Source organism: Lepisma saccharinum, chromosome 1 (assembly GCF_977018435.1).
Source record: "Lepisma saccharinum chromosome 1, izLepSacc3.1, whole genome shotgun sequence".
Taxonomy (NCBI): Eukaryota; Metazoa; Arthropoda; class Insecta; order Zygentoma; family Lepismatidae; genus Lepisma; species Lepisma saccharinum.
This window is the reverse complement of record NC_139229.1, coordinates 204,843,835-204,869,572: the sequence shown is the minus strand read 5'-3', so window position 1 is coordinate 204,869,572 and position 25,738 is coordinate 204,843,835. Positions and strand designations below refer to the sequence as shown.

The 25,738-nt window shown below is 36.5% G+C and overlaps 3 protein-coding genes across 3 annotated transcripts; 2 read left to right on the top strand and 1 right to left on the bottom strand.

Annotated features, from left to right (window-relative positions):
- The first annotated feature begins 13,222 nt into the window (after window positions 1-13,222).
- On the top strand, window positions 13,223-14,556 carry LOC145978392 (kallikrein-7-like). Its single transcript, XM_083111011.1, has one exon. The coding sequence runs from the start codon at window positions 13,368-13,370 to the stop codon at window positions 14,298-14,300; it is 933 nt and encodes a 310-aa protein (XP_082967137.1). The 5' UTR covers window positions 13,223-13,367; the 3' UTR covers window positions 14,301-14,556.
- Window positions 14,557-21,285: 6,729 nt separating this feature from the next.
- On the top strand, window positions 21,286-22,457 carry LOC145991306 (serine protease 1-like). Its single transcript, XM_083127303.1, has one exon. It carries the CDS (start codon window positions 21,401-21,403, stop codon window positions 22,412-22,414), a length of 1,014 nt encoding a protein of 337 aa, XP_082983429.1. The 5' UTR covers window positions 21,286-21,400; the 3' UTR covers window positions 22,415-22,457.
- A 1,904-nt stretch (window positions 22,458-24,361) lies between these two features.
- Window positions 24,362-25,328, bottom strand: LOC145978384 (anionic trypsin-2-like). The gene has a single exon (XM_083110999.1). The coding sequence runs from the start codon at window positions 25,306-25,308 to the stop codon at window positions 24,397-24,399; it is 912 nt and encodes a 303-aa protein (XP_082967125.1). The 5' UTR covers window positions 25,309-25,328; the 3' UTR covers window positions 24,362-24,396.
- Between the last annotated feature and the right edge of the window lie 410 nt (window positions 25,329-25,738).

Below are 25,738 nucleotides of genomic sequence, written 5' to 3'. Positions count from 1 at the left end.
AATCCGCTACATATAGTACCAAAAGCTGGTGGACAGTGGCATCGTTTAAATAAACATGTGATATCTCCTCTTGTTCGTGTGGAACCGATTAATGAACTACTTCAGAGATTCCAAGGAGCTACAGTGTTTTCAACCTTGGATTTATCATCGGGTTATTTCCAGATTCCACTTACAGAGTGCTTATAAGTATACGGCATTTTCATACAGAGGCCGACAGTACGTTTTTAAATTCTTGCCGTTTGGCATAACGTCAGCTGTATCTGTTTTTGTGGAAAGAATGAATCATATTTTCAATCCATCTACAAGTTCGTTCCTCATCTGTTACATAGATGATCTTCATATATTTTCACCTAATTAGTCTTTTCATTATGAGCAATTGAAATATGTGCTAGAGACACTTCATAAAGTAAATATGTCTGTAAAATTGTCTAAGTGCAGGTTCATTAGTACTGAAATTAAATTTCTAGGACATGTAATATCTGGCACCGAAATAAAAGTAGATCCAGAGAGCAATAGGGCAATCTCCGAATTTCCAGTTCCAAAATGTAGAAGGATGTTCATTGTTTTCTGGGTTTGGCTAACTGGAGGAGAAAATTTGTGCGAAATTTTGCAACTGCTGCTGCTCCTTTGTATCAATTACTGAAAGGAGACTCAAACTGGTGCTGGGCGGAAGATCAGCAGTCCTTTAATAATGTAAATAAATTAATCTTATCATCTTCGTCATTAGGACAACCTGATTTTAATAAGGAAGTCTGTATTAATGTTGATTGTTCTAAGATTGGCGTAGGAGCAGTACTTTGGCAACCGGATGAAGATGGAAATGTAAATGTCATTCAGTATCTTAGTCGCACTTTGAAAGGAGTTGAAACCACGTACAGTACATATGAAATAGAATGCCTTGCTATTATTTATGCCGTAGAAAAGTTTACAGTTTATATTACTGGAATACATTTTACAATCTACAGTGATCACAAATCTCTGTGCTGGCTTGAATCAGTAAGGACACTGAACCCTAGGTTGAACCGATGGGCACTTAAGCTACAATCATACAACTTTACAATCGAACATGTATCTAGTTCTCAAAATTCAGTTGCTGATACGTTAAGTCGTTATCCTATTAGTAAATCACCAGAGACTACGATTAAAGAAATGTACGTAAATCATGTAATCTCTGACATAGAATCAAATTTCTGGCGAAGTGCACAAGAAAAAGATCCGCTTTGTTTGTCATTAAAAAGAAAATTGGAGTCTCAAGAAGTGAATCTGATACTTAAAAGTAAGTATTCTGTTCATGATGGCATATTATTTTTCAGACCTTATGTAGATGATAATTAGAAAATAATAGTTCCTAGTGCTTTAATTGGAGATGTTTTGTATAAACAGCATGATTTAAAGGGACATTTCGGCTATTTTAAAATTTATGATTTTTGTAAAAGGTTTTATTATTGGCCCAAAATGCGTAAAAGTATTAAGGACTATTTAAGAAACTGTCTTTCCTGTGCAAGGGATAAACAATGTACCTTTAAAATTTCAAAGGAAGAATTACATGTGTATTCAACCAAACCTCACTACTTACTTTCAGCCGACTTAATTGGCCCATTACCTTTGTCTAAAGGTTTCCAATATATATTAGTCATTGTAGATGTAATGAGTAAATTTGTGATGGTTTATTGTCTTCGATGTGCAACTTCAAAGGAAATAATTAACAAGTTTGGAATTTACTTTAATCATTACCCAAAGTGTAAAGTAATTCTCACCGACAATGGTTCGCAATTTAAGTCAACTGGATTTAAAAGTTATTTGTATTCTGTGAGTGTTAAACATGTGTTAACTTCACCATATGCACCTTTTGCCAATCCTGTCGAACGTTACAATAAAGAGCTAGTGAGACTATTGAGAATGTTTATAACCACAAACTTTGGTTTAATTATGTGAATATTGTCGTTCATCTTTTGAATAATTCAAAATCTGAAACAACCGGTTTCACACCATCTGAACTTTTTATCCATGTTGATTATCAGGATGAAATAATAGACAAAATAAGTTGGCCAGATGAGACATTTACCCTGGAAGGTAAAGTGTATAATGGCTGAAGCAAATATAAAAAGGAAAAACCAAAAGGTTAAAAGGGATTTTAATGAACCTAAACATCCGATATAATCTGGTGACCTGGTTCTTGTTAGAAACCATCTTAAAAGCAAAGCTACTAGTGATTGCATTTACAAATTTTCCAGCTTATATGTTGGTCCTTATCAAGTTAAAGAAGTTAAGAATAACCAAGCACATTTGATATCATTGTCGACGCCAGCAAAGGAACAGAAGCAGAACTTAAGGCCGTACTAAGGGCAATTTTGTGGTAATCTTTCGATAACAGATGGCAGCACCGTTTGCCATGGCAACCGAGGGCCATGTTGCCAGATCGCGTAATCAAGGTAGATGCATACAGGTTGGTCGATTAGGGTACTCCTTGATGGGATATGACGTCACGTTGGTTAGCAGATTTTATTGAAAAATCTAAGTAGATGTGGAGCAACGTAATTGTTTATCATGAGATTTTAGTTGTATGTTCTTATTGAAAACAAATATAATAATTTATCAGCAATGGAAGATAGTAATAGTCGTAATACTAATATAAAATCCCTTGTATTGTATTATGTATTTGTTTTAATATTTCGAAAGCAGAAGAGAATATACAAAGATAAATGTAGTTAATTCAAACACGAAATGCATAAAGTAAGGAGAGTAATTGAAATAATGGGAAAAAAATTGCAATTACGTTTGAAGCGAATGCTGCGTTGACTGTAGAATTTAGTTTATATGACAGTACTTGAACACATTTATATCTTCTATCGGTGACGTTACCAGATTTTCTTCATAAATTTGCAGAATTTTAGTGAACATTTTGTAAATATTTATAAATATTAGCGCTCTCTAACGATCCTCAATATTTTATCCTTGAAGTGAATAAACATGGAATTCTGCCCCCGTATTTTGACTGAGTTTTAATATCGCGATTTTGAAAGAAAAATGTCAGAAGAATCCTGGATACACAATAGAAGACATATTTGTTATTCTTATAATAGTTAAATATTAAATACAGTTTTGTAGCGCATCTAATTTATTTGCGTGTCTTGTCACCACACAATGTCCTGTTTCATAGTTCTTTACGGATTCGGTCTATTCTGGTTTTCACAGGCCCCCCGCACTGGTGCAAAAATCCGAACAAGGTTAATTTCGGAATTCATTTGTTCGTGAATGAATTAACCAGCTACCAGTCGGCACCACCATCGATGCTAAATCCTAATTTTCTCATTAAAAATTTAGTTTATGTATCTATTAATCAATGATGATCACTTGTACGTGATTTTGTATTTTATTAAATGCCTTTCCCTTCTTAAACATGTATAAGAAAAATCGTATTTCTAAAGTCACTACTTCAACATGACGTAACATCGTTCCATATGATCTGTGATGGACGTACACTAACTATTTTAATGAGGATGTAGAAGAAGAAAAAGAAAAACAATGGCTTATTGTGCAGATTTTTATTATAAAAACTGTCAGAAGTGGAAACCAGAGCTGTCTTTTTTTCGTGTTCCGTCAAATCCTGAAAGGTTAGTTATTTATGAATTATGCTCGCTCTTTATGTAAAAATCATTTACATGAAGTTAGTTTCTACCTATGACTTCCACGGAGAATAATTCCTAGCATGTCTTCGTATTCTGTATTTTGCTTCATTTAAATAAAAAGCCATGTGTTAAAAGAAAAACGTCTGAAAGGGTAAAGGTTCAATTTTGTAACTTAATGCTATTTATAAGTTACATAGGATGATAGGAAGCCAACGAGAATAGTGGGAATAACTTGAAGTTTGTTTGAGGTTCAGAAAAGCTCATTTGTGAATGTTATAATGCAGAAAGTTGCAAGTTATCGCGCTCGTATTCGCTACTGCATGAAGTTTATTTCTTTTAGCATATGAAACTTTGTCAACATGTACAGGAAATAAAAAAAGCGTGTAAATATTAAAGCGATGAAACCTAAGGTAACGGTTCCTATCGTTCTATGATTTTTTATAAAATTCTCTAAGAAGGAAGACTAATTATCGTAGAATTTTAGCAATCATTGTCACACGAAATTTGAACATTTTATATATATTTAAAATACCTAAAATATTTTACCAACATTTACACATGTGTTACTGTAAAGAACAATCCTTTCTCACTGGTGCCACGGAAGGAAGATTTTGTGTTTCAAATCACATTTTAATCTATGTGCTTTAGTCCAACACTACAGAATTATGGATGTTACTCCTATTATTAATAGTAATATATTTTGTTGATGGAATCATCTAATTATACCTGTAGTTAATCTTCTTCAGAAATATGTTGTGTCATAACATTTTTCTTGGAAACACTCCCGGGAGTAGATTCCATGATCCATTCAATGACAAAAATTGCATTGTTGGCCAGTTGTAGGTTAGGCAGTAAGCTTCAGTGACTCTTTCTAAAAAAATAATGTGGTAAAACTTTGCTTCATATATTAGGAAGTTTAGTGCAATATTTATAATACGTTTTTATTTGCATTGCCACACATTGTATGGTACCATAAGAATTAGTTGTGATGAGAAATAATGTGAAAATTAAGTAAAAATAAATCAATTGAATGGTGACAAGCACATTAGATTTTCCGCAATAGTTGAAGGCGCTATCATAGAATGGACCCTTATACATTTGACACTACTTTATTCAACAGATAGAGATAGTCATCTAATGCATATTCATTTTCAGTATCTTTTCATTGTGTTCACACGCTTTGACCTTAGCTCACAAACAACTCTTGCATCATGGAATTTATCTTTCTTTATCATGCTTTGTCTTGCATAGTTATATGTTTCTAAAATATTTTTTCATCTTTTATTTTTCTTGTAGAGCTGAGATATGGTTCGAGAAAATATTTCGAAAGGACTTGAGGCACAAAACATACAAAAGTTACAGAGTTTGTAGAGACAATTTTTAAGAGAAAATGTTTATGAATTCTAATAGAAATAAGTTAGTGCATGATGCATACCCAGATGTAGAACCAAGTAAGTATATTGCATTTCTTATGGAATAACATTGTCATCAGTTATGGCTCATGCATAAGAAATGGTATTTTTCCTTTTCTTGATTAAAAAAATATATGCTTTAGAGATAAATTTTGCTTAAAGTACATAACACCTAACAACACAATACATTGCTTGAGGATGTTAGAAACAAATGTATTTAATGTTTCACTAAATATTCCAAGCAGGGTAGATGAAAAAAGATGATATGATTTTCAGCTAAACAGTCCTGTAAAATATTTGAACAGTTTGATTAAAGGAAATAAAATGCACACATTTTTCTGTTTGAGACTGCATATGTGAACCTACTATGGAAATGTTTGTTGGGTGTGTTAATGATGCTTCAATAATTTCAGTAACTTTTATTCCAGTGAAAGTCTGTAGGACCTCAATGAGATCATCATACCTTATGCAAAATATATTAATTACTAGTGATTCAATAAATATATGTATACCTAAATAACAATGTTTGTTTATTTTCCCTTACATTTGTTATTAGCAATAGAATATAATGTTTTACATTTTTACAGTATGAGTACTAAAGCATTAAGAGAAATGTACTTACTCTGAAACTGTTCTCTTCTTCTGGAGTATTTCAACATGTAAATTCATTCTTGGTGAAGTATAACATGTCACCATAGTGAGTGTCCGACCAAGAAACCTATCAGTATGACTATCAATGGTTTGTCTCATGGAATTTCATTAACAATATTACGATAATATTCAATACAGTGGAAATTAATTGATGTAGGGTTTTAAGGATTTCTTATAGTCTTTTACTCTATATTCCATATGTTTAATGCTAACAATATGATTTATATATATAATTGGAAGTGGGGCATCCCCGATGGCGCAGTGGTAGCGTCTTCTCCTTGTAATCAAGGGGTCCCGGGTTCGATACCCGGTGGAGGCACAAGTGGTTCGGATCCCACTTTAAACTGTAGGTCCAGTCCCGATAGGCCTTACTGTGCATAAAGTGGACTTAAAACAACAAATCAATCAATCAAATCAATATGTAATTGGAAGTAAGATGCTTGAAATGAATTTTGGGACTTGTAGGCATATATAACCATATTGAGCCATTCAAGGTATGTGAGGAAGAATCCTCTTATCTTATAACCTTACTTGAGTTTGAACTGTCCTTTTAGGTCTACTTTATGCACAGAAAGGCTAATTTGGGTTGAACCTACAGTTTAAAGTGGGATCCGAAAAACTATGGGTCTCCACCAGGTATCGAACCCATACCTGAGTTAAAAAATGGGTGTGAAGAGCCCCTTGAGAAAAGTTGAATGTTATAATGACTTGCAAAGGACATACACAAAACTACGAACTTCCTCAGAGACAGTATAAGAGCCCTGCTCTTCTCAAAAAGGTAATTACATTTGTTAAAGTGCTGTCATTATCTCCCAACCTGGTCAATAATTGGTAAGATCAAAAGTTTGAGGAAAGTATAATCTACACATTAGGTAGGAATAAGCCAATCACTTAATATTTAGACATGGCACATTGGATGGTCTAGCCCTTGCAGCAAATGATCATGAGTGAGACACCTATGTTCGATACGAAGCCAAGTTAAATTTACTTCTTGATGGAAGGGATGGTATGAGAAACATCATGCACCAATGATCAACCTGATAGTGTGAAGCTTGAAAGAATTATCACTTTCTTTTAGACTGGCTAGAAACATGTGTGACATTATTTAGAAGCTGGTAATGAGTAGCAGGGATTTTGTCAATATGTCATCCACTATGGGTGAAACTTTGCTGCTCATTGGTTCATCTCCAAGTGACATATGTCACATGTCACTTTGGTGTGAAATCTCTCTAAATTGCAAAAAATACTGATGGTTTTTTTGTCATCAGCTGGAAATTTGCAAATTTATTTTGTGTTTCAGTTAACTTTAAAATTCATGTGCAATATTTATTCTGAATGCACGGATTGTATCATCTTCAGTACTGTATTAAGTATATGAATATATAAAATACATGTCTGTGCAGGATAAGATCTTTCAGTGGTGTATTTATAATTCCATTGTGTGTGTGTTTAGGAGTGGGGGCTGGGAGTATGCTTATCTAGCTTGATCCTACATACTCCATGACTGCTTTGTTTTGTATTCTAAGACATTCATATTTCGAGTCCAGATTTTTGTGTAACTATGAAATATGTAATGCCATATGATGAAATTGTAGTCAATATGTAGAGTGGTTCCAGTAAGTAACTTCGAACAAAACTCGCTTGTATGACATATTCCTACTCCCATTCTAGATTAAAATTAGGGATGTATGACAAATACTAAATGAATAAGCATGCAGTGATTAGTTAATAATATATCTTACAAACATCCACACGTTTTTAGAAATGGGTTGAAATTACTCTCATGCAAACCAGAAAAGTGAAATTTTATACAACTTCGGTTGATTGATTGATTGATTTGGTGTTTTAAGTCCACTTTATTCACAGTAAGGCCAATCGCGACTGAACCTACCGTTTAAAGTGGGATCCGAACCACTATGCGTCTCCATATACAACTTCGAGATGAGGTGGTTGCTATATAGGAATTCTATGTTAACTTGTGTAAGGTGTGTTTAAGAAATTGATAGGTTCAAGCGATATTCTCACCGAAATTACATCAGAAGATATTTCTTCAACATGTAAATAAATAATACATTTTGCCTATATTTCAAACATTTTGCTTTTGATGGATAATATTAAGCAACAAGCAATTAAATATTAAGACTTACCTTCGAGCTTGTTCAGCTTTTTAACATCCTCCGTGGAATATTTGTTCCCTTGTTCTCGTATCTGTACGGGATTCGATAAGCTTGGTTTGATTTTCAATCTTTCAAGAACTTGCATTGACCATATCGTTAGACAACACAAAATGAAATCTTGGCAACAGTGTATACTAAAATCTGCACCACGGAGTATATTGCGACGAAACGCCACTTCAAAAATTTTAATGATAACCACTACTTTCTGAAGGAACGAAATGTTTTCATTTTTTCACATAGTATTTCAGATACTTGCGGGAAGAGCATGTGATCTTTGTTTCACCACGAAATCTTCCATATTAGTCATAAAAGAAGAAGAAAATGCACAGGTATTAATAAAACTACCACTTCAGAGCCATCTGTACGCAGCAGTTTGAACATGACGGAGACCTTATATTTTCTGTTATTTACTTAAATTCCTTCAATCGTAACAAAATTATAAGGTTCACATGTTCTAGCGAATAAAACAATCTTTTATATCGGAAAATGTCTTCCTTACCGAATCTATATTAGTTGTACGGTTATCCTAAGGAATTTGGGTCTATGCTATAGCATGGCTTTAGAACCCCCTTAGCAAATCTTAAACTTTTCAGTTGTACAGAAGAAAAGAGAAGAGAGCTATTGAAAGCAAACAATGTGCAACGCAAATGATTTATGTGCATAATGTTGTATATATTTTCTGTTATCTGAATTAAATATTTGTGTATATTTATGAAAGAAATTAATACATTTTGCTTCTTTATATAAAGATAATATGACAAAGTAAATTGCCTAAATTATATATGAATGACATGCTTGAACGCAAATATCTGCATAGCGTTAGTGTTTGTTTAAAGAAGTTTGTAATTGTACCTCTTTAATTGTAAATGTTCTTCTTGTTCGACAATTTAATGGATATTGAATAATTCTCTCGCACAGAAAATTTTCTCTAATAGAGGGGGTTTATTGTGACGAGCACAAAAGGTACAATGTTGTATTAAGTTGAGTTATGATGAGTTTATAATGTGAATTTATGAAAGTACGCGTTCAAAATGAAACAAATCGAATCGAATATAGTAAACATTTTGTAAAAATTTATGTACCATGTCTAAGTTATGAATACAGAAATATTATTATTGAAATCTAGTTTTGTGTTGATACAATGTGTAGGTATCAACCCCTCCATCGTATGTTTGTGCTGCACAAAAATACATCTATGAAATTCTTGGAGAGAAGTTCTTTCATATATGAAGGGGTGCCCATCCCCCCTCCAAGACCATGGACGTAATCCCCCCCAAATTAGTTTTTCATAATCCCCCCAAAATTATTTTTAAAATTGTAGTAATTCATTTGAATTTGAATATCCTGTCAATTGGTCGACAGTTGTATCTTAAAATGTTTTGAATTTTCGCCACTCACAAAACTAGCGCATTGATTGATTAGATACTTAAATTGAAATGTCAGAAAATAAATTATGTATGAACAATGTTTGTAGACGAGGAATACATTTTTAAAAGTCCACAACGTAGTGATAAGATAGAAAAATCTAACTGGGCACACAAAAATATTCGTTCTGTATTGGTTTACTTATGTGACTGATTCAATTATAATTATTGTTTCATAATAGAGCCATAGATAGTGCAAACATAATTTGGTGCCTCCTGCAGTGAATTCCGCTCCTATGCTAAAATAGGAATTCATTAGCAAAATTTTCTGTTTTTTTTTGTCAAGTGCAATATTCACTTTCTGCGACAAGTTAGAAATGCGCGTTTTACATTATTTCTTTTTATATTGTATCAGGTAATTTACAATGCGTTTCCATAAATATAGTACATTAAGTAAAATTATTACAGCACAGGGAATAGACAATAGCTAGGGACAGCATTAGCACCTTGGGAAATACATGCTAACAGCACCAAACCTGACCTGCCTAACCTATCCACGTATTTATAACATAACAACATCGTTAAAATACTGCAGCTGCAGGAAGAAATTATGCTGGCCAAGTCCGGTAAATAGGCTGGATGGGGAATAATTTGGAAGTAAAATTTGTAGAATTTTGCCATTCCGACGCTTGATTTGTCGGATGGCACGTTTTCCTGTTTAAGAAGCAGTTTTTGTGCTGCTGTGAAAGTGATATATTCAATTAACTGTCAAACGTTATTTACGCATTGCATCTGGCTGAAACTTCGTTTCGAACCTGGGTCTAGCTTCGTACTGTGGTCTTGTCCATGGTGGCTCTAGTCGATAGAGCGTCTTACTGCCACGCGGGAGACCCGGCTGGGTGATCAAAGGTAGAAATATTTCTGACCTTGTCCCCGCTTAAAGCGGCTCTGGGGCTCACCCAGCCTCAAATCAATGGGCAAAAAGTTGGCAGAAAGAATATGTGCGTGCACATGTGTGTGTGTTGCACATACACATAATGCAAACTGTGCAAATTATCTATCGTTGTTTGCAAAAACTAATGCAAGTCTTCGAGAGAGGTCACTTCTAATGCCTCTTCTGCCCCCTCGAATCCCCCCCTTGTACATAATCAGGAGTATTGCGAGCGAAGCGAGCAAAACAATTTTTAGGGTATTTATTTCGAAACTGGCAATAATACTAACTTAATAAGAAGTCAATATTTTCACAGGGCACTGCTATATCTACACACTTCCAACGTAAAATAACAAAAATACAGATACCCATGCACTTATATGAAAAGGTACAATTTACAAAATAATATCAAATACTTGTTTTGGGAGAGAAGGAACAAAGGCGGGTGGTTATGACACCCACCACCACCACGCTTGGCGAATAGTCCCGACTAAAATCCACTTGATCCTCTACGACTTCCAGATGATAGAAAAATGACAGCCTAAATAATTATTAGCTTATGAATTTCATACCAAAGCGTTAAATATTGTCCGCCCAACTTTAAAAATTACTTTATTACAGAAATGCTGTTCCAATCTAAGACTTAACATTGATATTCAATATCTGGATATTCCCCCTCAAGATTCCCCCCAATTTAATGCTCAGTCCCCCATACTAGAATTCCTGTGTTAATCTAAGGCAATATTGATATTCAAGAGCTTTATAGTGTCTCCCCTCCCAAATTTTAATGCTTAATCTTCCCACAAGAATTCGCCTGACAATTTAAGACTTAATATGTAAGAGCTGGATATTGTCCTCTCCCCCCTAAATAATACCCTTCCATTAGCAGTATATTAGCAGCATACAAAGTGATTCTTAAATGTTAACGAAGTTTAACTTCTGTCCAATGCTTTTCAGACACATTTCCATCACAAAAGCACAATGGAAAAAGTCCCCCCCCCCCCAAAGTTGGGTGGACGGAACCTGCGTCCGCAAACCCACCTGTGGTCACCCCTGCATATATGCAAAGAGCGAACCTACATCTAATGAATCAAGAGCAGCGAATCCTAAAAAATAGTTTTTTTACCTGTCCGCGATACACACAACGGACATAGGACAACTGGCACCTGTCCCTTCCTCGCAATGTCTTTTTTTTCACCTGCCATCATACGTCTCTTCCACTTCCTAGCTTATTTTACTGAGAATGACTGTGTACATTACGCACATTAATTCGTCTTGAATCGAATTGTGAGTATCCTTTGAATTTATGTTTCCAAATAATATTGATGTATTTTGAAATTAAGTTGAAGAGTTCCAAGAAATGTCCTGTGTTAAGGCTTATCTCAGACTCATCACCACCATGAAAAGCAAGTCCCTGAATAGCAAGTTACTGTGATCCATCCATAACAACTGACTGTAGGATATCTTGAACAACCTTTGAATGCCCTGCACACATTAGCTTTGCCACTAACGATACAATATATATTAGAATAATTTTCCCACGCTGCAACTGATATTTTGTTTCCATCAGTATTCTGTTTAAGTCCATACGAACTTATCGTTTTTTTACTTCTTAAAACTGGTTAAAACTTAGGTTGATCGCGACGATTATAGGATATAAATGAAAGAAAAATCACCTGCACCATTTCGGCGGTGGAATCTCGAACGAGAGTCACACATGCATACTAAAACAAAATTAATTGTGAGACAAGTTGGTATTTAAGCAGAAAAAGTGATAAAATGCAGAATTCATCACTTAGAAAAGATGAAGTGAAGTCTCTTATTGTTCAATATTTCATTAACGCCAGATGGGTAGGGCGGAGAGTGTGACTGGAGAAGGCCCTGGCCCCTTATGGCTACGTCGGTGGTATAATACTCTGTGGGATTTGTGTTATGTACTGTACAAACACACATGTTTGTGATTGTCTTTTCATCGATTTCATGTTATCACCATTCATTCTCATCTTCGAGATTAACTAAAAGTGTCAGAAAAGCTAAGTAAAATAAATCAAATCAATCAATTAAATCCAAAGTTTTGTAAACTTGGAAGAGTGCTTGCAACAGTTTTGATATAAGTTGTAAAAATATGTTCAAAAGTTGGACTGCCGGGATAATCTGTTACAAAGCAAGTATTGAATGTATAGTAGGATCCATGAAAATTACCATGCAAATTGTCCATCACCATGTTCGTGCACTTTATTTGACCCAATAAGAGCTTCAAGAATTAAAAGAAAACTCAAATGAAGCTGTTGACAACTTTTGCATTAACATACATAAAAATCCATCGCTTAAAAGCACATAGGATGTAAGAGAAATATTAATAAAAATAGTCATGGACAATTTGCACGGTAATTCTTATGGATCCCACTGTACCCTTCTATGAATGTATGTTACATAACCTTTGATTTACATTCTTCCTGCCGCTTTACAGAGTATCTATGCGAAGCATGTAGAATTCTGTATTATTTATGTAATTGATAAAGATACAAATACATAGGAACAAACGCACATGTTCAACCTTGACTCGTAGTCAGGACCTTTCGTTAGCTGCTGCTGCTGCTGAGTTGGTGTTTTAAGTCCGCTTTATGCACAGTAAGGCTAATCGGGACTGGACCTACAGTTTAAAGTGGGATCCGAACCACTTGTGCCTCCACCGGGTATCGAACCCGGGAACCCTTGATTACAAGGCGGCGACGCTACCACTGCGCCATCGGGGAGGCCACCCTTTCGTTAGCAAAAGTGCATGGTGTAAAGATATATTTGCTATGATGATAAAAATTTATTCTTTTGTTTGATGCAACAGCGCCTACATTTTCTAGCATCAATTGTCTTACAATATTGCATCACGAATCTACTATACCGTAGAAACTTTTATCTCATTCTTATGTACAGATTTATATCGAATATGAAGTTGGCAAATAGATTGGAAGTATATTTCATGGTTACAGCACTGAATTCAAATTGACTTAAATTCAACCATCAACATGACAATGACGAAACGATTTCTTGAAGCATCTAAGCATTAATAGACCTTAGCAAAAGTGAATGTTGATTTAACTAGCACGTGTAGGTCTAGGTCTTTGTAATGCTGCTTGTTTCAAGAAGATGTGTACGTACAGTGTACTTCTATAAATTTATTTAATACGCGTGAGTGTAATAAGACAATGATGCCTTTAAAATATTTCCTGATATCAATTTTGGAATTGTTTTTAATGCATACAACTCCATCGATTTGCAACCTTAGGATTGCGAAAGGAAACCCGGCGAATTTTGAAAACTACAAATATCTCTGTCACATTTTCGTGTTGCCCCCGAAAAAAGGAGGAAGTAGTTTCTTTTGTGGAGGTTCAGTCATTAACGAGTGTTGGGTACTTACTGCAGCACATTGCGTTGCTGACAATACAGTCTACGAAACGTACAATAGTAGCCTTTTCAAGATAGTAGCCGGAAACAAACGTTTCACACCAGAGAAAGGTGAGACATATCAAACAAGATATGTGGTCCAAGCTTTTCCACATCAAGACTACTTGCGTGGGAAAGGAGTTATTAATGATATAGCCCTTATCAAGCTCTCGAGAAACTTGGACATTTCGATGTTGGCACGAGCTCACCTTCCGGCACACGGGTTTCTTAAACACTTTGATCAAAAGAAAGCATGCACCGTACTAGGTTGGGGTTACCAAGAACATAGGAACGCTCCAGCAGATGTCCTCATGCAAGCCAAGCAATTAATTTTATTTCCGTATATCTGCACTTCAAAATACGGAATATGGAATAAGGAAACTCAACTATGTGCGTCTACTCCTGATGGCGCAGGTGCCTGTGAGGGCGATTCTGGAGGACCCTTAGTGTGCGATGGTGCGGTGGTTGGTGTCGTTTCTTTCAGTGGTCACGAATGTGGCTCTCGTGAATACCCAACCACATACACAAAGATTGAGCCATATGAGAAATGGATTCTTTGGGTCACCAAAACATATTCCAACTCTTGTGGCGATATTCTGTTTGAATCACGCTCACTATCGGCGCCTAACTATGAAAATGGATATTCACTAAACGCGTATCTTTTACTTCTTTATCTAGTAATATATGTGTTATAGGTATACATCTGCTTCTACTTCTTATTTATTTTTATTATCCAGGTCAGCATTCGATGTAAGTGTTCTGCCTATTAATCATTATTCTTAAGACATTTAAAGACAATTACACTGGTTGATTTTATTTTTAACAATCTCAAAGTACTGTGTAAAAACTTAAGCGTACCATTATAAGGGTTCGAATTGAAAAGTTGAATTAGAATTAGGAAATAATTTGAGCTAAATAGGTCCTTAATAAAGCTGCTTATTTAAATATTGATATTATTTTTTTCATTCCTTAAACGAAAAGCTGATTATTTAAAAACTAATACTTGTTTTTTCATTCCTTAAACGATATTTTTTGGAGGAAAAAGCTTCAACACTTTCATAAAAACACAGTTATTACGAGCTAAATAGTTTCTTGGTGAAGCTGTTTATTTAAACACTGATATTGTTTTATTAATTCTCTAAACGATAGATATTTTGGAGGAAAAAGCTTTAATAATATTGATAGCAGTAATTGTGCAAAATAATGTTCTTCATAAGTCATTCTAAATGAGAGCATGTAAGTAGTATTTCCATACTTCAGAACTGGGTACGAGGCAAGTTCAGGGGCGTCCACAGAGGGAGATTATGGCGCGAACCGCATCATCAAAATTAATTTGAGGGTGATTTTCTTCTTAAAATAGTATAAAATCCAACATTAACGTATTTTTGTAAAATGTAGGTAAAAGAGTTTACACCTTAGGTGAACCAAATTTAATCCATTTGATGAAGGAAAGGAAGTATTTAGGGGAGTGTCCACAAGCGGGTTTGTGGACACACGTTACGTCCACCTAACTTTTTGGGGTGAAGTTTTTATGATGGAAATTTGACTGAGCGAACAGTACAGCATTGGACACAAGTTGAATTACGTTATCAATTAAACATGGCTTCCTTATAAATAGCAATTTGTAGACTGCCAAGGGAATTTAATGAGTAATATGTATTATTAGGGAAGGGCAATATCCAACATATTAGGTCTTAAAATGACACTTGTATTCTTGTGGGGGATTGAGAATTAAACGTTGGGGGCACAATATCCAACCGGGGGGGGGGGATAATATCCAACCAATCAGTGTTCAGTGTTAAGGAAATTTTAGTTAGGGGGATTGAGCATTAAGTTTGGAGGAAGGAAGTATCCAACTCCTGTATTACTATTACGTCTCAGACACTTGCAGAAATTTTGGTGTGGCGACTTAGAATTAATTTTTTGAAGGGAGTCATATCCACTCTTCAATATCAACAGTGAGTCTAAAATCGGCCTGAAAATTTTGGTGGAAGGATTCAGTATTAAAATTTAGATAAGGAAATATGAAGCTCTTGATAAAGTGTTAAATCTTAGATTCTCAAGGGATTTCAATAGTGGGAGGGATCGAAAATTATATTTTGGGGACTACATTTAACAATATGGTATGCACACGCCGAAAGTGCGAAAAGAGAAGCTGGAAAACAGTAAATATCGCAAGATCCTATTGACATCAGTCGATAACGCGTCTGACTACCATGCTCAAAGTCTCGGGTTCGATCCCCGGCCGGTTCAAATCCGGGAACTTTTCTAACGTTGGAAGCGGCTCCGGCGCCCACCCAGCGTCGAATGACATGGGTACCTGGGGGAAACCCTGGAGGGTAAAGGCGGTCAGGGACGTGATGCTGATCACATCATCCCCACTAACGACCGGATCAAGAAAGTGTGGGGCGTTACATCCTATACACCTTCATAGCGTGGTGCTAAGCACAGGGGAGCACTTTACCTTTTTTTAAATTAACATTCTTGCAAGTCTGCAAATAAATTGATGTTTTCTTTATTTATTGAGAAATTTTCAGATAAGCGCAAGTGGCCATTTTACGCTGAAAGAATCAAGAATGAAAAGGAAAAGAAAGGAAAATATTAACAAAATAATATTTAATATTATTTAGCAACGTATGTTCTGATGGAAGACCGAAAGGCGTACTCTGTGGAAAATACATCAGCACTTGATGGGAGGTCATTGTATTGAGTGGGATGTCTGTGGAGTAGCGATCATTTTTAAATTAGAAGTCTAGATATTCTGTGTATAGCATTTGTATTACATGTTGTTCGCATTTGAAAAATTGCGGAATGAGGGATCCCAGTAACGAACTATAGTCAAGAAAAAGTGAAGGACAGAATCGATTCTAGAAAGCTGAGCGGAACATGCCATGGACCAGACTGGAGAGCAGAATTCTGTTATTGGCGGAAGAATGTTTTGATGATATAGTTCTATTAGCAATGTTATTGTAGTATTGATTACCTGTATGCTGTAATAGCTGTACTAAGTATTGGTGTGTTTCACCTACGTCACAAACTCTTGCATTGTGGCTTGGAGCAGCCATAATGGAGGCCAGTTCTTGTAAACACACGGAATTCAAGAGGGCGGGCGGGAGATTTGACCCTTGTTTACAATGGTACATTGTGCAGTATTCGGTTGTTCAAACAGAAGCTCACGTTATTTTGTGACATTTATGACATCAATAATGTAAGGTTTCCGTTATATCTAAACTTTGAGTAATTAAAAAAGTATATGGACAGTTTAACAGGCTATTGTATTAAAATAAAATGGCCTCCCGATGGCGTTGTGGTAGCTTCACGCGCCTTCTAATCAAGGAGTCCCGGGTTCGATACCCGATGGAGGCACATAGTGGTTCGGATTCCACTTTAAACTGTAGGTCCAGTCCCGATTAGCCTTACTGTGCATAAAGTGGACTTAAAACATCAAATCACTCAATCAATATTCAAATAAAGATCAATTTTTACGTATTCATCCAAACTATTTTGGGGATAATGCGTCCAGGGTGTTAGGGGGAGGGGCAGATTACGTATAGTGTTAAGTAAAGCTAAAAAAGTTGCCGTCCCTTTGTGGGACGCGCCATTGGCCTTGGGGAGGATGGGAACCCCTGGGCAAATGAATTCAAGTTCTGTACTATTTGTACAAAACCACATGGTACTTGGATCATCTTCAAGTACAGAAAGAAACAACTCACTGCACTTGTGATTAAATACTGATATCTATGTGCTTTTAAACCATATTTGAGACGGTATATTTAGTGTGTGCAAGAGAGCGAGAGCGTTTTGTGTGTACGTACAGTAACTGGTTACGAATCTATGACAAAACATTTAGCTCGAGTCTGCAAAATAGGCGTTCCAAGAAAGGTTTGATCGGGATTGTATACTTATGATTGCCAACTTGTAAAAAAGGGAACTTCGAATACGTGGGGGGAAATGTAAAACCTGTAGTACTGATTTTAAAAAAAAATGAGCCGTACCGTACATCTTACGATATAGAATTTATGGACACGCTAGTGAAATTATACTAGCTACATTCTTTTTTTAGTATTATTATTATTATTATTATTACACATTAACATCATTTTACACAATTATAACCACCGCTTGATACTTTAACAACCTTAGAACTTTTGCGGCTATAATGATGTATTCTTTATATTTAAAGCAAGCACGGCGAAGGGCGAAGTATCTACACATTATTTATTTTGAGCATTATATCTTATTCCATCTATTGCCCAGTAGATATAATTGTACAGTGCGGTATTTGTAAATTTTCCAGTGAGGGGGAAATTACAGTAACTATTTCATTTGAGATGCCCCGCTCTCTCTCTCTCTCTCTCTCTCTCTCTCTCTCTCTCTCTCTCTCTCTCTCTCTCTCTCTCTCTCTCTCTCTCTCTCTCATTTTTTCTCCAACAAAATGTGATATTGTTTACTATAATAACACTGTTCTACATACATTTTGTTCCAGAAATGAAAGTACCCATTCTTTACTAATATGAGAATGCTGAACATTGAAATGACATTAAATAAGTTCGATTGGCTCTCGCTTTGGCGTAACAGAAGAGGGGTGGGGGGAAACGGGGCATATTCAAGCGACCCAGCTCAACTCGAGTGTATATATGGCAACACTGCTGACGGTCTGTCACGTCGATTCCAGTATATCATGCCATCCTTTGCTGTTTCAGATCCCCTCAACATTGACCAGTTTGCATTCAGTTGTGTAGTGTTTCCAGAGTATTGTTAGATTTCGTATACGCAGTATATACAGCGAAGTGGCAACACTGGTGGCTGTTTGGCAAAGTAGCATCCCAACAACAGCACTCCATTCCGACATGCCATGTATTCAGGGAAGTATTTTACCACCTTTGGCTGTTAGCGAACCACACAAGATTTCTAACTAACTCTCTTCTTAAACCTGAAGGTTTATGCCTGCAGCAACACAAGCTTCCCATCTGTCCCTATACTGGGCAAGATAGATCCAATCTTTTCCATCCTTACCTATTTCCTTTAGGTCCATTTCAACATTATCCCTTCGTCTTGGCCTTCCTACAGGTCTCTTACCATCGGGTTTCCCAACAAGAATTCTTCTCTAAACCACAAGATAACACAGGCCGAATTAAATAACCTAATCAGGGACTTGGAACTGCCCAAAAATAACGCCAAATTGTTAGCCTTGCGCCTGCAAAAATGGAATCACCTGGCGGACGATGTGAAGGCACTACTCCCTACAGACAAATAATTTCTTCCATTTTTAGAAACAAAAGGTAACCTGATTGTGTGCCATGACAAAGGCTTGTGTGCATCGATGAATATATCACATAAGACCGAGGACTGGAGATTTTTTATGTTCTGACTTAAAGCAGTTTTGCTGGACAACTGTAATGTTCTAACTTCAATTGCTGTTGTCCATTTAGTTGACATTAAGGAAATTTATGAAAACATGAAATAAATTCTTCCGTGATGGTGAGTGAACTGAATGGAATGCATTTCGACAAGTGTCTCATAGTTTTGTGGGGAACAGGAGAGCAAAGAACTATGAACAACTCGTGGAGAATCTTCTGACGAGAAGACTCGGTGGGAATTCATCATTCATAGTCTTACTTAATTACTTTTTATTTTCTTAGTCCTTTGCTGTTAGTGGTTTTTACTGTTCAAGGGATCTATTTCAGTAAAAAAAGGGTACTTTGTCCTACACAACAGAAAACTTTATTGTCGAGGATTCAGTAACCATTTATTTCAAGGCCGCCTGCAGGATTGTTTTGTGTGCGTGTGTGTGTGGGGGGGGGGGGCAGTGTTTAAAGTTGAGGAAGCAGAGTTATGCTTTACCCCAGTTGAGAGAATTATCATAAAGCATCACCAGCACTAAGTTAATTTGCATAGACGCTTAATCTGTCTTTCACGACACCTCTCATCTGTTTTCAGGTTATAATTTCAAAATTTGATTTGTACGAATTCTCCCCAGACATATCGGGGGAGGCAAGCGCCCCCCTGGCCTCTTTTCCGGGCGTTCTTAATATACAGGATGATTATAAAGTCTCTCTACATTTTAGTGATATCGTGACAAAATACATTTCTTTTCCATGTTATGTGAAGCAATGTTAACAGTAGAAGAAAGAACAGCCGTTGTTTGGGTTCATCTGCGTGTAATGACGTATTAACAGATGTGGACGGACTTGCCCGGAAATTCAGAAAAACCAGGTCCCACCAAGCTGCTTACTGTACACCAACAGGATGGAGCACGAACCCATGTTGCCATCATCGTTCGTGTTCAGCTAAACGAAGTTTTCTCCGGTAGATGGATTGGTCTCCCTCCCAACGAGGAGTTGTCGCCCCTCCCCCTCGACCTGACCTCTCTTAGACTTATTCATCTGGAAGTTTATCAAGTCTACGGTGTACGTGGTGAAGATCCACAGCATTGCCCAATTGAAACAACGCATTACGGCCGCAGTTGCTGAGATTGCACCAGCTATTTTGGAGAAGGTGTTTCGGTCTGTGGTGGATCGCTGGTCTGTGCCTAGACTTGAGGGCTGGCCACATTGAGTTATACTGATTGTGTGTCCTATTGTGATATATGTTTCAGTACATATTGCATTTTGTGCAATAAATCCCATTTATGCAGAAATGTATAGGGACTTTATAGCCACCCTATATTTATCAAGTTATACCCATGTTGCTTTTGATTAATTGTTATGTAAGTTGAATTATGCTTATCTTGAAAATAGGAGCCAATGCATTGCTTATGGGTAACATGAATTTGCCGTAATTTTAAATTAAGAGCCAATCTTAGAAAATGAAGTGCATATTCGTGTTCAGGAGGTCAATTTCAGTAACAGAAAAAAATTGTAGAACAGTGTAATCAGTAATCACTTAGGAAAGATGATGTTTTTTTCACTTTATAAATCGTACACAGCTCCTCCACAAATCGGCTTGCGCTTATTCCTCTCCCGAGCACAGCCTCGATTGTTAATTAAAATGTCTTCAACTCTCAATGTTTATTGGTTGATTTACATTTGTACATAACAAGAACATTGCAGTACCAATCGAAACCACATCCAGAAGGATAATAAGGTGTGTAAGGGGTGGTCCTTTCTGAGGACAACCAAATGTCAACCTCCCTTCCACGTAGTACACCCTGGACTGCATCTTGCAGACTAGCGAGGCTCCTGCGTCTGGACTCACAGGAGCTCTGTGAAATTTATAAATTGACATTAATGGTTTAATAACGGCAAATTGATTTTTGATTGTTTACTTTCATTATTTAAGTAATATAAATATTGTCACAATGATACCAAAACCTGTGCTAATGTGATAAGGAATACTCAGAGACTATAATGTTAAAATTTCACTTCACGTACTTAATAGTTTTGTGAGAAAGGAATATGAAGTTACATCAATTAGGCCAGCATTGTCCAGATAGGCAATTGAAACTCCTTTTAAGGACTTCCAAGTGAATTAGTCTGCGCACGCCTCTATGTGTGTGTGTGTGTGTGTGTGCCCTCTTCAAGAATTAGAGTTAGCAACCAGAAGGGGAATTTGCCCTCTCGCTCCCACGTCAAATACCATCCTCAATGTGACGTCAACGTGGCACAAATCAACATCTTTATCAGTATGCCTGATTAAACCTTGGTTTATAAATCTTGAACATGATCTAATATAATTTAATGTAGTGAATGTTTGTTCTTTATAGATTTTAACTTCTAATAACCTTGGATTTTAATACCATGTTAACCTTTGATATTTTTATACTTCTGATCACTAAACATATTCTAGAGATATCATGTATCTAATATTATCTGTGTACATCCTGTTAGTATTAAACACTTGTGGTGCTCTTGTGAACAAAGTGTATGATGACTTCAGGAAAATTGTCGGAAACGATACAGACTTTGATAAATATAAGTTTCTTGTGCACGTATGGCAAGGAAAGACGACTCATTGCGCTGGATCAATTCTGAACGATTTATTTGTTATTACAGCTGCACAATGTGTCACATGGCAGGTTACAGCTCCTCCTAGGCGTATTCCCTATGATAGTCTGGAAGTGATTGCAGGCCAAAGTGTCTACTCAAGTGAAGCATCGAGTGATGATATTCAAGTAAGAGGCGTAGTAAATGTGTATTATCCGAATTCTTATGAAAACAAATACCAACATAATGACGTAGCACTTTTACAAGTGAATAAAGCATTTGATGTAGACAAGTTGATGATAGCAAAGTTATCGTGCAAAAGATTTTTGAACGTTTACGATTACAGGATACCGTGCAAGGTTATTGGTTGGGGTTTGGCTCCTTATAATCTATCACAGGAACTTCAAGAAGTCGAGATGCCTCTTGTTCCTGACTGGAAATGTCAAATTAGATATGAGCATAGATTTGTTCAAAACGCATCGAAGTGTGCTGGATACCCGCAGGGAGTTAAACTCTCGTGCGTGAGTGACCTTGGAGGCCCCCTCTTGTGTGAAGATGTGGTGACTGGATCGTACTCTTTCATCAAGTCGTGTGGCAGGTTGAATTCGCCATCCTTGTTCACCGTTGTCGGCTATCAATTTAGCTGGTTGAACGAGAAGCTTAATAACACTTTACAATGCTACAATCCAAAGACTAGAGGACCACCAACATCACCCACAAAATCTTCCTTTAATCCTGTTCTTTCAAATACACACGTGCTAGTTGCATCAGCTTTTATCATCAGTTATTCTTTAAAGATTGTTAAATGCGTTTTCTTATGTAGTGCTTCAGCCATATTGTCTGTAAGGAACATGGTAACAATTTTACGTTCGAAATATCTGTAAAACGTAAGTACATGTATGTAATTATATTAATTACATTTCGTATTATGCACAAAAATATAGTTTCTTTTAGTGAAATTCAAAGTTGTCGTAGGTTTCCATGTAGGAGATGAATTTAAACCTTGCCAAACTTCGTTGCAGTCTAAGACAGACTACGAATGTTTTCATGAAGAATATCTTCTAAACTAACCCAAACATTCTTGATTGAACAGGTACAGTAAGTCTTGTTCCCTGTTTGTCCTCAATGAAGAATTCATGTTGAATTTAAACTGTATTCAGTGTATCTTCAGTTACGATACAAACAAATAGTTTGACTATCAACTTGCAATGACAGCTTTTCCATTGGCTTGACTTCTGGAGGAAGTTTTCCACTACGAAGTGGTACGATAAGATCTCGCGTGGATTCTTTCAGGTTTTTAGTCACTAAAATGTGCTAGCTTAGTTTGTTGCGTGTTTGCTTATTTCCCTTAATAGTAAGTTTTTGTTTTCTAATGTAATGCGTGTCGATTTGCTTACTAAGAGCAGGCGACTAGGATAATGTTTGCCTTAAATTAGGAGCTCACGATCTGATATTGGGTATAAGTATGACAGGAGATTAACCATTTAAATATTCAGATCGTCGTAGTTCTTGCAAACTTTCTTTCACGACAGTGAATATGTTTCGAAATAATGACACATTTTGCCAAATGTTATGGATCATGCCCGTCCCGTGTGTGGATATGATGTGGAAGGTTTGCAGTAGGATGTGACGTTGAGTTGATATTACCAGAGCGATATCGGAAGGCAAGGAACATTCAGGTAGCCTAATTAATCACCAATGTTTGAAATTGTTTGAAGCAAGCCTACAAACTAGCGTTTCCAGCCTTGTTTATTTACATTGCCGCGATCTTTTCACACCACAATCACACAACGAGATCCACAAGTGTCACCAATGCAACCATGGGCTTAACTTGGGCCTCACATTTTGGGTAAGGGGCAGAATCGATCCTGGGGCTTAACTTTGTGGGGAGGCTAGCAGAATCAAAAAGTTTTCCATTCCATTAAAATAGTGTCCAGGATTATTTCCTAAATAACTTTTACATTTGCGAAATTACAAATATTTATCTTGATTAATTTGCTCCTCAGATTCCAGGAGGTTAACAAAATTACGCTTAACTTGTAAATTCGAATAAACATGAAAATTGGGGAGGGGTGAATCTATGCATAAAGTGTAGGCTACTTGAAACAACAAATCAAACAAACGTGTGTGTAACCCACCTGCCACCCCCTTTCCTTTTCTGGTGTTGCTAATGCACTATTCCTACACACAGTGCTATTGAAAGTAGGACACCAAATGGGTCGTGGGTGTGACCAATTTCTGTACATACTTCTGTCGAAAAGCATATGCAGAAATCGGGCACTGCTACACGGATAAAACCCGATTTTGCTTTTCTTGTTATTACATTTTAGCGTCAACATAATTTTACACATGCAATGTAGTGACACTCGGGCAGGAAACACGCTCACTTTTTTTGTCTCGTTTCATCAAATTTATGTTTCCTTTTATTCTTATATTTATTTGATATATTTTGTGAAATATATTCCCAATAAGTTATATCTACTCAATTTCGGTAGTGCGTTATATCGGCTTCTTTTTATAGTGTTTCCCATAGGTGTAAAAAATATATATCAGCTCACTCCTGAGGACTGACACAATGTCAGAAACCTCGGTGTGTTAACCAATACACCAGTGCAGTGGTTAAGGCCATCCAACATGAACTCTAAACCAAGGAGCGTCTACAATATAACAAGAGTGCTTTCACGAGGAAATGTTAGTGGACCAGGATATTGCTGTACAATATTTGCATGGTAGATAATTTGCAAGAAATTTAAATATTTCATGCAATGTTAACAGTTCAAACTATTGGTAATGAGAAACACAACTTAACTTTCTTATTATAAAGCCATCCATATGCATAGAAATCTCCAGTATTTATTGATTTGCACTAAGCAAATAAAAACGCTAAGCTTACGCACAGAAAATTAAGCACGTGACATGACTGTTTCACTCTCTGATATGATGACAGGGCTGATCGATTGTGAGAATCATTACATTTTCTTGTAAAATTCACTGTGCTCTTGATCCACTCTAAGTAGTAACCAACATATGTGTAAACTGCAGGCATTTTGGGCTGGGCGCACTTTCTACCCCAAGAAACAATACCTATCACCACACCATCGCACAACAAAGGTCCACCAGAGTCGCCAATGCAAGCGTCTTTGCCTTCTTGAAACCCTGCACATACAGTTCCCAGCTCGAATATCTTCTTTCCAAACACTTCCTTGCAGAGAAGCATGTCTACCAGAGGTACATCAACTTCCTGAAGGACCTCAGACTTGGGTCCCCGATATCTAACCGAACCCCAACCAACTACATAACAGTAGGTTTCAAAATTAAAAGAAGCCAAGAAGTTTTTGGTGGCCAGACGTGCCTGCGATAAGCCGTGCATAGAAATCTCCTCACTGAGCTTCAGAAGAGCAATGTCATGGTGTTTGCTCGGCCGACTGTAGCATGGGTGAAGGTGGACCTTGTCTACGTACCTAACCTGTTGATGATCACTTTTGAAGGTCATCAGATTGCTCAATCCTGCTACAATATAAAAATACGAAGGCTTGTAAGTTGCATTGGTAGCCTTATTTACGGCACAGTGCGCAGCAGTAAGCACCCAACACTCGTTAACTATGGAACCAGCACAATGCACACCGTCTTTCTTCCATACGTGAACAACGAATGAGTATTTTGTGAAATCCGCTGGATGACCTCCGACTATTCTTTTGTACCTTTTCTCAACACTTTTATCGAACAGTTGACTATTTAAGAAAAGAATTATGAGCATAGGATGTTGAATTGGAAACATTTTCTTCTTGTTATCTTCCATGTTCTCAAGATGGATTAAGATTCAAGGTAAGATTATAAAGGTGGGTCCATCCAAAATATTGAATAAATACAATGGATGACGTCACGTGTCTTTGACTGTTTTAATTCTTCTTCTTCTTCTTTTTTTGTCCCTGTCAGCATTATCTTGTCGACTTTGGACATCGTTATTGTTTTTGTTGGCAGTTAGTCTCACAAATTAATCGGAATCACAAATATATAACAATTATTATAAATAATTCACTTTTTTTGTCCATTTTGCTGTTTCTTAAAAATCACTTTATATTTCAAGTCTACATTTTCGAGAATATGCATACAGCATCCATATTAATGAAGGGGATAAATCTGTTAAAATGGATGATAGTGATATTGGAAATGGAATTTTTAAACGTTGAAAACCTTTGTAGAGTATG

Coding starts and splice junctions, on each gene's coding strand:
- LOC145978384 (XM_083110999.1), bottom strand. CDS start 25,308: ATGTTTCCAATTCAACATCCTATGCTCATAATTCTTTTCTTAAATAGT.
- LOC145978392 (XM_083111011.1), top strand. CDS start 13,368: ATGATGCCTTTAAAATATTTCCTGATATCAATTTTGGAATTGTTTTTA.
- LOC145991306 (XM_083127303.1), top strand. CDS start 21,401: ATGTATCTAATATTATCTGTGTACATCCTGTTAGTATTAAACACTTGT.